This window comes from Ruditapes philippinarum, unplaced genomic scaffold, assembly GCF_026571515.1.
Source record: "Ruditapes philippinarum isolate M1 unplaced genomic scaffold, ASM2657151v2 ctg3159_1_1_1_1, whole genome shotgun sequence".
Lineage (NCBI taxonomy): Eukaryota > Metazoa > Mollusca > Bivalvia > Venerida > Veneridae > Ruditapes > Ruditapes philippinarum.
In genome coordinates, this window is record NW_026853707.1 from 264,128 (window position 1) to 277,094 (window position 12,967).

The 12,967-nt window shown below is 31.6% G+C and overlaps 1 protein-coding gene across 2 annotated transcripts in view; it reads right to left on the reverse strand.

Annotated features, from left to right (window-relative positions):
• LOC132737599 (dynein axonemal heavy chain 10-like) overlaps positions 1-12,967 on the reverse strand; it is a 69,644-nt gene that overhangs the window by 51,395 nt on the left and 5,282 nt on the right. Inside the window, exons 5-16 of one of the 2 annotated variants that reach the window (XM_060724929.1) lie at positions 11,982-12,793; positions 11,537-11,735; positions 11,234-11,350; positions 10,568-10,993; positions 10,063-10,240; positions 9,544-9,551; positions 7,912-8,019; positions 7,302-7,388; positions 2,158-2,271; positions 1,538-1,867; positions 1,003-1,163; positions 303-534 (exon numbers count right to left, since the gene is read on the reverse strand). In XM_060724929.1, the coding sequence (XP_060580912.1) occupies positions 303-534; positions 1,003-1,163; positions 1,538-1,867; positions 2,158-2,271; positions 7,302-7,388; positions 7,912-8,019; positions 9,544-9,551; positions 10,063-10,240; positions 10,568-10,993; positions 11,234-11,350; positions 11,537-11,735; positions 11,982-12,793 (2,772 nt within the window). Of the gene's footprint in view, positions 1-302; positions 535-1,002; positions 1,164-1,537; positions 1,868-2,157; positions 2,272-7,301; positions 7,389-7,911; positions 8,022-9,543; positions 9,552-10,062; positions 10,241-10,567; positions 10,994-11,233; positions 11,351-11,536; positions 11,736-11,981; positions 12,794-12,967 lie in introns of those variants that run through there. The other variant, XM_060724928.1, reaches the window with a different exon arrangement.

Sequence of the window (12,967 nt, forward strand, 5' to 3'; positions counted from 1 at the left end):
TCTTGAATCTGCATAATTATCATATTCAAAATTAAGTTTTGCTGAATGATACATAATATCTGGCTAAAATATTTATTCACGTAATTAGGAAATTGCAAAGAAATTATTTAGTGACTATTAATAGGGAAAATTAATCTAAACCAAATAAAATCAGTCCGGCAGAAAATAACATCACATAAAGAAAAAGTTAAGAGTTTCTTGAAGACCTGGCATCTGACTATAAAGACTGCAATTTTCTTTTTTAACAACACTGGTCCTCAAAGACCGGTTTAACTGTACATTAAGCATATAGATAGTATTACCTTGTCCACCTTCCAGATGCTCCTGTATTTCTTCCACCTGTTAAGGTATCTCTGCATGTTAGTGAGTGTATTCTTGATGTTATAGTGTATAGTCTGCACCGTGTCGATTGTCTCGTTGTTCACGGATATATCGGTGAAGAATGTAAACTGATACAGCTCATCCTCGCCCTCCACTTTCTGCGGCTGACATTCTATACATGTACCATTCATCCAGCGCACAAACAGCTTTGTGCTGTAACATACATATCATCGTAATTTATAACACTAATATTTGTTGTTGTTTTTTTCAAATTAAAGGGCGTAAGAGCAAAGTCTGAGGTTTGTTTTTTCAATCATCAGCTTTGAATGATTAGGCCACTTTTTTATTCAATTTTGTACACATTTCACACATACAGTACTTACAACCTTTGCAGAGCAACCCACTGTGGGGCAATATTCTCTAAACAACAGCTGTAACAATTCGTCCAAAAGTAACATTTTCACATTTGATAAACCTTTCTAGAACAACACCTTTTAACAACAACTCAAGTCTCTATCCCAAAGGATATTGCTGACCAGAGGTGGAAAAGTATCAAATGTAACAATGAACAAAATTCTTTCAAAAATTGTAACATTAATTCATGTTATTGATAAATTTCTTCTTTTGTTTTTACTGAATTTATACTGAATTATCATCTACATAAGAAGGAAAGAGTTTTACCATTCAACACAGTCTCTGACACATTGAAGTGTGAGCTTATACACCTCGTTGGCCTGGGGATGTAGGACAACATCGGGTGCTGCTAGAAGGGTCTCCACTTGAAACAGTGGCTTCTCAGATCTCAAAGCAATCTCAAATCTCTTCAGATTATTTAGAACCAACTGAAAAAATGAATTTCAAATATGAGGTAATCATCTTTAAAATGGATCAATGAATATAAGATATCAAGAGGACCCAGAAGACCACAAATCCCTCACTTGAAAAATCAGCCATGTAAAAACTAAGGTTCATGTCATCTACAGCTTAAGTTGAATTGTATAAAAATTACTTCTACTATAAGCTCTTTTGGTCATTTTATGATGCTTACCTGAATAATTTCAGCAACTTATGTTCAGGATCATCCAAAGATCATTCCTGTATCATTTCATCAAATTTAGCCATGTAGTTTAGAAAATGCTTCTTAAAAACGGATGTGATATGACAATTAAAATATTAATTACTGAAGTGTTTTAAGAAATATTTAAAAGTTGCATACCTTCAACAGTGCCTCATAGACTTTCTTCTCCCAGTGAGCATAATACTGATGTAACTTGGGAGATTTCCCAGAGTTTGTATGTACAACGAGACCCTCCATCTTTGTAAGGAGTGGACCTATAGCTCTATATTTCCTTGCAAGAATCTCGCTGTCCTTGGACCGTTCTCGTTCTATATGCTCGAAATATTCCTTGCAACCAGGCAGTGTGTCTGGGTATTTCTGTGGAGGTGACTTGAAGAGGTTGGCATTCTCAATCATCACAAGACGTTGATTAATGTCCTTGGCATTCTTCTGTATCTGATTCACGAGTGACTCAAACTTGGCTATAGCCTGAAATATAAACATAGGCATTATTTAGAAGTTAATCTAATAAATTGGAAGAGCAGGGCTCAAAGGTGATAATCGTTCCTCTAAATGAACAATATCATTAAAACATAACATTAAAGACATTTAAAGCTCCGGCTACAGACACCCTATATATTAAATATATTAACAAAATGGGTGTTTTCAATGATAATTCTGCTTGGCACAACTATCAATTACAGTAAACTCCTTGCCTTTCATTACAGGTCCACTAATTTAAACAACTCAAAGGACAGAATAATTAGGAAGATCCTTACTTGTTCACATTTATGGCAGTAATCTTTGATACCCAGGGAGTTCCAGTTCAGACGTTTAGCACCGGGACGAATTACACGTCGCAATTCACGTACATGGTCCTCTAACAATACACTCTGAAAACAAAAAGATTTTGCACTTCCTCAAAATTCAGTTTAAATCTAAAAACTTTATTTTACACATAATTAAATCAATTAAAGAAACTTAATTGGAACTTAACGGGGGATAAAACAAAGACGTTAACTAAAACAACATTAACAAATCAATCAATTCATGTGAACATGAATCTAACATAAGAACATATAACATGTAACAATAACTTTTCATGGTAATAAGGTGACAGCATTGAAATCCTAATCCTTCATAGAAGTGAGGGCTATCATTGTTACAACCACATAGGTCAAGGGTGTTAACTCATGTAAATCAAGGGAGTTTACTCATAAGTCAAGGGTGTTAAATCATGTCAGTCTTATTTTTTTTTTTTTTTTTTTTTATTTATTTATAAACAAAACTCATGGCCCTTAAGGGCATAAGAGTGAACAATCAACAAAACAAAAAATAATAATACAAACATGGCATGAAGTAAATAAGTAAATAAGGAAGATGACTTATTGAAATTTCAGCATTATAGCTTTGACAACAAGAGCTGTCCGTAAGACAGCGCGCTCGACTTTTTTATTGCTTGCCAATAAAAAAAGTTTTTGCAGTAAAAGGCAATACAAGAATCTCTGTATTTTTAAAGTGAACAATGGCCATGAGCATTAAGATATTTAGTGAAGAATTATTTTACTGAATTGTGTGATACCCTTGAACACTGCAGCAAAGTTTGAAATGTTTAAGTCAAAAGAGGGCTGGTAAGAAAGAAAAAAAAAACTGAGTTGAGCCTTAAATAAATTTAATAGTATTAAACCCACTTTGAGAGAATAAGGTATTTTTACGTCACTCAGAACACCTTGGTAAATGATTGTAAACAAGTATTCCAACTTTCAAATTAATATCTCAAACAGTTCAGTCAAAAAGTGGACTGGTACTAAAAACTTAACCAAGATTCTAAGTCGATAAAAGGCCTTAATTTTTAAAACAAATCCTTGACAGAGTTACCTTCTCTTGCGTACAGATGGGGGTAATGATGTGAAATAGCATTAAAAGTTTCAAAGCAATATCTCAAAGGGTTAAGGCAATAAGTGGATTTTACCCATATTCAATGTATTTTCTAAGTCAAAAAGGGGCATAATTCTGTCAAAAACCTTGACAGAGTTATGTCCTCTTGTCTGTTGATGAAGGTCGTGATGGTAAACAAGTATGGTCAGTTTCAAAGCAATACCTCCAATGGTTTTGAAATAAAGTGAGGTGGTACAAAAAACTTAACCAAGCTCAATACACTTTCTAAGTCAAAAAAGGGCCATAATTCTGTCAAAAACCTTGACAGAGTTATGTACTCTTGTCTGTAGATGGAGGTTATGATGGTGAACAAGTATGGTAAGTTTCAAAGCCATACTTGTAATACTTCTGAAATAAAGTGGGGTGGTACGAAAAACTTAACCAAGGTGTGACGCCAACGCCGACGCCAACGCCGACGCCAACGCCGACGCCGGGGCGAGTAGGATAGCTCCCCTTTTCATAGAAAAGTCGAGCTAAAAATGGCTAGATTAAATAAAGTATTTCTGTTGTCGCTACACATAAGAGCCTGAAAATTTAAAATACTAGGAAACCTTGAATAATAGTTACTGATATACCTGTGTCTTTCATGATTAAAATAAGTACATTTAAAAATATAATGAAATTCATCACCTATTTCTTGCTGATTACAAAGTGAGCATGTTCTATTTTCTCTTTCAATTCCAAAATAGCGACCTTTCTCTATAGGAATATTAGAATTGAGACATCTAAATTTACAGAGAGCAATTGCTAAATTTCTTGGTAAACATAGTAAATAATGTTCTAATTTAAATTGAGTTTTATATATTCTATAGTTTAAACACTTAGCAGAATCAAAAACATCACTATTCCATACTTGTAAAAACTGATCACGTAATCGTGATTTTATTACATATTTAAAATTATTAAAATTGGCAACATTCCGAGTTATCCAAAAATCAGAACAACCAATATTATTCAAAGTAGATTTTACTTTCTCAATCCACTGACAATGTAAAATACCCTTTTCATGAAGATTATACATAGTGCGGTACAAAGAAGCACATATTTTATCATTTTTACCATTAACTAATTTACTCCAAAAATTTAACATTCTGCAAGTAATATCATAAAACTCATTTAAATCAAGGGAGTCAAAGAGTACTCCTGTAAGTAAAAGGAGTTAACTTACATAGTCAATGGGAGTTAACTTATGTAAGTCACAGGAAGTAACTCTAGACAACGACAGTGATGAGAATGTTTTAATTTAAGATCAATTTCAGGTTGGGATACCGATACAACTACATTACTTTTCAAATATTTATACTATAAACATGGTTTGACTTTTTCAGTCTATAAAATCAAGGTTAATATGCTTGTAAAATATTTCCATATATATATCTGATTTTTGGGGATCTTTTTTAAATGATTATTTTGGTATTAATAACAGAATTAAACGGACAAATTTATTAGAGTAATTAATGTACATATAATGTACTCAAATATTTTCACCAAATAAAGGTGGCCAAATTTTTTTCATAAATATCAAAAACAAGTATTAACATTAACAAATACAATTCAATGAAGAATTATTTTGTTTAAAAAAAAAAACAACAAAAAACATGCAGCACATGTAACATATATATAAGTGTAAGAAACAACATTTTACTGAGAGTTATAAACCTTAATCAGTATATTGTATAGAGGTTCAAAAGATAGTGCACACATAACAACTAGATCAATAAAATACTTCAATATTATCTGATTACGTTTAAAATACAATCTTCAGTGTTTACTGATTACGTGAATTAACCATTGGTATCATGAATAAATCATTCAATAATCAATACTGTTATAATGGGTATTGAAATCTGTGGATTATATAGACTAGTACCTGTTGTATCATTATATAAAAGATTAGTTTTAATCAATATTTAAAAATACCTATTAATGCTATTATATCATTTCTAAGTCCTATTTAACACCCTGTTTATCTTATACCAATTTATCATAAACATCGATGTTACATACAAAATATATCTATATACATAATTTTTAACTAGATTTTGTGAAAGAGAAATTTTGGATTGCTTTCAATACAAAATAACCTGAAACAAGCAAAATTTACAATATTCATCCATTGTACATCATTTCTGACTGCTTTAAGAGTTTCAAACAATTATCTATTGACCATTTATATGGTTCTTAATTTTGTACTTAAAAACATCAAAAAAGTATTAGCGACACTTTCAATCCCTACAATACAAAATATCTTAAATGGACTTTCTTTTATTCTTGACAAAACCATTCATTATTTTAGGGGAAAAAAATTCAAAATTAATAATGACTGAACAGTGTAGACCATGATGCTGATCTTGGGCTGCACTCGTCTCATGGGTAGCATTAGTTGCGGCCCGTAGGCTAAAGGTTTCAGTAACTATACGCTTAAAAGCTGTGTCACATGAAACAAATTTACTGTGATTTTTGCCATGTGAACCTGAATTATAATAATTGTTGCAATATCCAAAGTTTTAAGCATTTTTAATACTGATACTAAAACAGTTTACACTAAGCAAGACAAAACTAACATAGTATTGCAAGGTGGTCAAATAGCTATATCATTCCTATTCTTTATTGCCTCTCTTAATTAAGTCAAAGGGATTTTTCATTCTTATTTCAATTGCTTTTTTATGTCCAAGTGTCCAAGATCTTTATTTAGTATGACAAAATAGTTCAAGCAAAAAAAATTGTTAGAATTTGTATGCATATATATGTAAATACTTAAACTTTAAATCATTTTAAAATGTTAAAGAAAACACACTTGCTTCCATTAATAGTTAAAATTTTATAGCAATTTTGGGGACAGTTTTACAATGTCAATGGAATTATTTAAGGATAATTAAATTCAAAACTGGAAAAGATGTCATTTTGGGGCCAGAAACATTCATTATTCCTTAATAAATGTATCACTGACATATCACATTTTTACAACAGATAATGATCTTAACCCTTGACCTCCTGGAAATAATAATGCTTGGCTTTTACCATCAATTTATTGAGCCAAGCCAGCCTGCATTTGCATGCTGTCTGACCAGGCTCTATACTGTTGGTGGCTCTAATTTTGTATTCTGATATTGAAATCCCTATAATTTTGAATGGACTGTTCTAAATTTAAAGCTGGGCAAGTTCATTACACAAATTCAGTAGGTTAAGGGTTAGAGAGCTGTTGAGAGGAGCAAGAATTGACATGTGCAACATGACGAGTACCTGTATCCTAACTAATGTCTGGACATGCAGTTAACATAGGGGAAAACAACAATCAGGGTTTGTCAACATAAAATAATCATAATATCATAACTAAACAAATTGTAACTTTCCTTGAATTTCATGCAGACTTGTGAATTTAAATTCTCTAAATTGTGCTTTGAAACAAAAAGAACAATAGGGTGACATAACATATTTACAATCTATATTTTACTTAAGTTTTATTTCAATAAACCTTACACATACTTTTCATTCATAAATTTAACAGTTATTCAATATTGCTATTGAGAGTAACAAACAAACTTTTGCTTGTAGATCCAAATCTAGACAATGAAAATATGAAGTGCAAGTTCTAATGTATCATTATCATCTTCATGGTCATCAACAATATCATCATCAATATCATCATCCATAATATCATCATCATCCATAAAATCATCAACATCATCATCATCAATATTTTCATCATCATCCGTTATATCATTATTAGCATCAATATAATCATCATCAATATTTTTGTCATCATCATCTGCCATCATCATCATCATAATCATAATTTTCATGGGTTTTATAATGTTTGATTTGAAAGATTAGCTGGGTACATGTATTTGCTCAAAACTAGGGGGATATGTAAATACTAACCATGAAAGCAACTGACTCATGACATGTTTTGAGAGATTTTTACCCAATAACTGAGTCATAATAAAATATATAATAGGATCAGCGTGTATTATATGAACATTACCTCTGCATGATCAAGACTGGCCAGTAGCCTGTTATATCTTTGTAACATGTGGGTCAAACTTTCTACATACTTTATATACTTCTCATCCTGAAATATAAACATATAACATGGTCATCACTTGTTTGTAATATACAGCAGAAAGTTATGCCAGGTCTGAATGTGGCACCTTGACTAGAAGTTTCTTTTTCTTATATAGCTAATTCCTCAAGTTCCTTATCCCTTGACCATTTCTGTGCTATCATCAAAATAGTGGGATGCAACAAGGTAGGATTGCTCTATGCTACACTATAATTTTCGCAATTCAGAAAATTTGGCAATTTTAAGGCCAATTAAATTTTTTTAAGCAATTCCAATGCTATGTAAAAAATATATCGCAATTTTGATATGCTGAGTAAGCACATTTTGTGATTTTGATGCTTAAAGTAAACAGAACTTGCTAAGTAAACAAATTTTTGGTAATCTTCACTTTAAGTCAACATATTTTGGCAATTTTAATGCTAGGTAAACAAATTTTGGCAATTCTGATGCTAGGTAAACAAATTTTGGCAATTCTGATGCTAACTAAATAAATTAATTTTGGTGATTTTAATGCTTATTTAACTAAACTCACCTGAAGGGCAACATTTCTGGCAAGCTCTGGTACAGAGAAGCCTAGCTGCTCCATGTACTTAGTCTCAGAAACTATCTCAGCTAACATTGGATCAAAGTCAACCATATACTTCACCTTCATAAAACATTTGGCTGAAATAATTTAATAAACCCAAACAAATAATGAAAATAGAAGCAAATATCTTAACCTTTTATTTAATTTTTTAAATTTGAAGAAAAATAAAATTTTCTTTGTTAATTCATGAACAGGGAATGTTAATTAAAGTGTTTTGGTTTCTTTTTTAAAAAAGAAGAAAATATATTGTTTTAATTTTTATTTCTTCTATAACCATATTTTGTTTTCACTCTGATTTAAATATTGAAATATTGTCGGATATTGAATGATTTGTGACAATATGCTATCTAATTTTTCTCCACCAAGCCTGACTTTGGTGATAAGATACTAATACTAGATATGTATTTTTTCCTTTGGAATAAAAATTGTATTTACCAAATTATAACAATACATGTAATTTGAAGACACCACAAACACAAATCTATTCAGAGATATAGGGATATATATTTACAGAAAAAAGTTATATCATGTAACAAACTATAGAACATCCTCCACCAAGATGAAACAATGCTACCAAAGGTTCACTCTAATATAACTAGAAGTAGGGAAAACTTTTCCAGGAATAAAAGACAAACCAAGTGTACAAAAACACAACCCCCAGAGATCACCTCAAACTTTGAAGAAAAAAAAATGTTTGTACAAAAAAAATATTTAGAAAAAAAATACTGTGCATTATTTTCTTGTTTCTGTACATATCTTTTTATTCTTCACAATGAATAAAATTATCCAACACTTTCAATATTTTAATATGACATAAAAAAATAATTATAACAAAATAAATATTTATCTTTTAAGTTCATAAAACTTCTTTTACTGTGGCATGTATAAATTTTGAATTAAACTGAAAGGTGCACAATAGAATCAGCCAATGCTTATGTAAGCACACAAACACACACAGTGTACGGATATTTACTGCTCTGTGTGGGGGCATGACTACTGATAGCAGGACTGTGGGGTGTGGCTCGAGACTGACTGTAAGGGGAGGATACACTGTGTTCATCCCCAGAAAAGATTCTCAAATTTTAGAAAGTCATTTTTCATAAAAAAAATAAGTAAAAATTTAAACAATTATAAAACAACCTTTTTAATTTTTTTGAACATTTAAAATCCTAACATTGCTTTTAAAATTGTCATGATAAACCCTTTAAAGATTAATAATTGGCATTGAGTGTTCAAAAAAGTAAGTTTAGATCAGAATTCAACAAGAAGATATATAGGGATTGAAAAGATGAAACACCTATTATCCGCATTATACTAAACTAAATTATATTTGGAAACTAAATATATAACTTTAAGGTCAGAGTCAATTATTTGTTTAAACATAAAAGAAAATTCTAAAAGAAAAAAAAAATTCTAAAAGAAAAAAATAAGAAATAACAAATACATAAAGAAATTGTCAACAATTCAGTGTAGAATGGCTATAGATCTAAGAAAGGGAGAGATCTAACAAAATTGTTTATAACCATATTCTAACAAATAATTACCACGAGAATGTTTTATAGATCTATCTGTGTGGACTGATGCACCTATAATTACAATTACTCATTTAAAACAACAGAAAAAAAAATACTATATTCACAGGCAGGTGTTACAAATTCTCTTGAGGCATTTTCCCCCTAGTAAGTCAAACTTTATGTTAAAACATTAAATAAAACACAAACAGAACATGGGCCAATTTGTGCAGTAATAGTAGAATCAATACTAATTCTATATCATTTAAAGAATGGAGATATTATCAATGAGATATACATTATATCACTCACTGTAGTTCATTTATTGTAATTTGTGTTTCAATCAATAAGCATTATTAATAAAAAAAAATGAAAAACATTTTAGTTTTTTATTGATTTTGGTAAATATCATTATGAAACATACACATTGAACTGTTTTATGTCAAAGTAAACTTTATAACATTTTAAAAGCACTGTATTGAATTGTTTACTCCTTTGTAAGACATGCTCGAATATTGTTACAAATAAAAGAAAACAACAAAATAATATGATGAACATGCCCTCTACTTACCATCTCCCTCCCCACCTTCCTCATTCTGTTGTTGTTGTTGTAGCTGTACTTGTTGAGCATGTGTAGGTTTGATGATAAGGTTCCTCTTCAGTAACGAAGGTAGGATTTGTTCTACATGTTCCCGCCATTGTTCGTATCGACTGTCCTCATACTGCTTCATTTGTTTACCTACACTCAGGTACTTAGCTCTTGTCTAAAATAAGTAACATTAGATGCCTTCATTTATTTTATAACATTACCAAAGTAAGCTATGAATTATAATCTTTTGAAATGTAACATGCTTTTTTACCTAGAAATGGAGTTTTACTGCCTTTATAGTACTGCTGATATGTTTAAACTGTAGTTAATTATATTTTGAGCTTTATGTCTATTTACAAAAAAAATAATTTTATCACTATTAATAACAGAAGTAAGTTTTTAAAATGATATAGAAAAACGTAAGAAACTTTCAGTTCAACTTTCTTTTTAAACATTGACAATAAATTTTTTACAGATAAGCTATTACAAAAAAGTTTCTTACCGCCTTGCCCATGTCACTCTGCATCATATCTTCCATTGACTGGAATCTAATGATGACATGTTTGATACGATGAAACAGGGATCTCTCCCAGTAAATAGAGCCAGCTATAGGAGGGTGGTTCTTGTGTAGAGGTGGTGAATCTCTCTGTGTCATAAACAAATTCTCCATAGTGTCCACCTCTTTCTGATACTGTACTAAGATATCACGAAACTTCTGCATCATCTGAGCATTAATGGCCTCACGAGATCGGATATGTTTGAATTTCAGGAGCAGGTTAAATGCTCCCTCGGCAGATCTCAGTGACTGGAAGGACTCGTCTATAAACATCTTTGCTTCATTTTCAATGGCAACAACCTCCCTGTTGAAGTGGTCCATAACACTCTTCCATGAAGAGGAGTGGCGGATAACAAAAGGATCAAAGGCAACCTGCAAGAAAAAAACAACAGATTTATCTGAATATATAGATTTTGAAAAGTGCTAAAAAACATCATAAAAAATTTATCACATGAAAAGTAAAAAAAAAAGTCATGTAAAAAAACTTGGTTTCATCAGAATTGAAATGACTGTGTGTAAATCATGAATTATTCCAAGTGTTTTTTTTAATTTCCAAAAGTGATCAATATTAGGATCTTTACAAAGATACAAGTAAATATCATTAATACACACCTCCTCCAGTGGGGTTACAAGGGCATCAACTCTCACAAGTACTTCCTCAATACGTTTTGGATCTCCTGTAACTGCCTTCAACTCTGGTCCAAATATGTTGTAAAACTCTTCTAGCACCTGTACAAACATTCATTATTAAAAGTCTATTACTTTATACATGTACAAGTCATAAAGTAAAAGCAGGAATAAGTACAACAGACAAAAAAAAAGATATAGATCAAGATATAGCATTAAGTTAGCACTTCAAAACTGATAATTGTATAATATATATTTAGTTTGTGTTTACAAGCGCTATCCAATTACCTGAGCAACATCATATAGGTCCTGGCAGATATTAGACATATAGTCAGTCCTCTCAAACAGCTTCTTTCTATCAAACTCCCATCTTTGATCTCGTCCAGACTGCTCGATCTTTGCTCTAACCTCAAAATAACTTTCCTTCCATACCTGCAACATTCTCTTTGCCTCAGAAGTTCTTCTCTTAACTTCATCAGTTGTATCTCTTTGATAAGAAACATCAGTTATTTGATTTTTTGGTACATTTTTACTCAAACATACTATTCAAGATTTTAAAATTTGTATATTTTAACAAAAAGAAATATTTATTTTACAATCCCCTGATTATAATTATAACAGGTAACTGGTTACTCTACCTAAGAAATGTTAAATGAATTAAGTTATAGTGGATAAAAGAACTTATGTTCCCTAATATCTACATGAATCAATCTACAATAAGTGTGATATTTACTTGAAGATATTCCTGATGTTAATGACTTTATCAACTCTTTCAGCCAGCTCCCATGCAATTCTTTCCATCAACGGAACCATTCTCTCATCTTTGTTATAATGTCGGGAAATAATCCACACCATACGTAACGCATTCATCATTGACGGTATTGTTTCTATGACTACCTGAAATGTTGCTCCATGAGCTATGTTCTTGAAATGTCGTTCAAGGGTTGAAAGAAATCTGACATTGTCTTTAGCTTCTACATAATATTTATTCAGTTCAGATTTAACATCATCAAAGTCAGCCTCAAGGTGGGAATATGCTTCTAACATTTTAGCAACCTGCGGGATTTTAAGCTGTTCTGTAAGAGCACTCAAGGCTGCATTACGCTCCCTCCAGAAATCAATCTCTGCCAAAGGACCTTTACCATGTGGGACTTTCTTCAGCTGAAGTTCTAGTGCACCTCTGATCTGTTTTGTCCATTCATGACAAACTTCTCTAATCTGGTCCATCAGTTCAGAGTTGGCTACAATTTCATCAATATTGTCACCAAGTTCCATCTCCGGAACTTCTAGTCTTACTTCTCCCTCAATCTGCTGAATTGTACGAGTAATACTTGCTGAAAACTTCTGCATACTGATGAGAAATTCATCTCTTAACATGGCTTTAGCACGAGACTCTGCGACATTCACTTTCTTTTCACCTTCTTTGTTATCTTCCTCTTCAGTTTTATGTGATGCCCGGGTGTCAGTCCGAGTCTCTGGGCGACTTTTGCCCTCTTTTACTTCACCATTTCTGTGCTGGTTGTATGATAGCAGGGGCATGTACACCTGAAAAACATAGAAAAACTCTACTGTTTCATTTGTTTGTTTTTTTTGGGGGGATGGGGGTGAGGTTTTTAGTCACATTGGTAGCTTCTTAGTCATATGGTGACTTTCCAGCTTAACTGGTAGAGGAAGTAAGAATATCATAACAAAAAGAAATTTTCAAAGAATATGACTAAA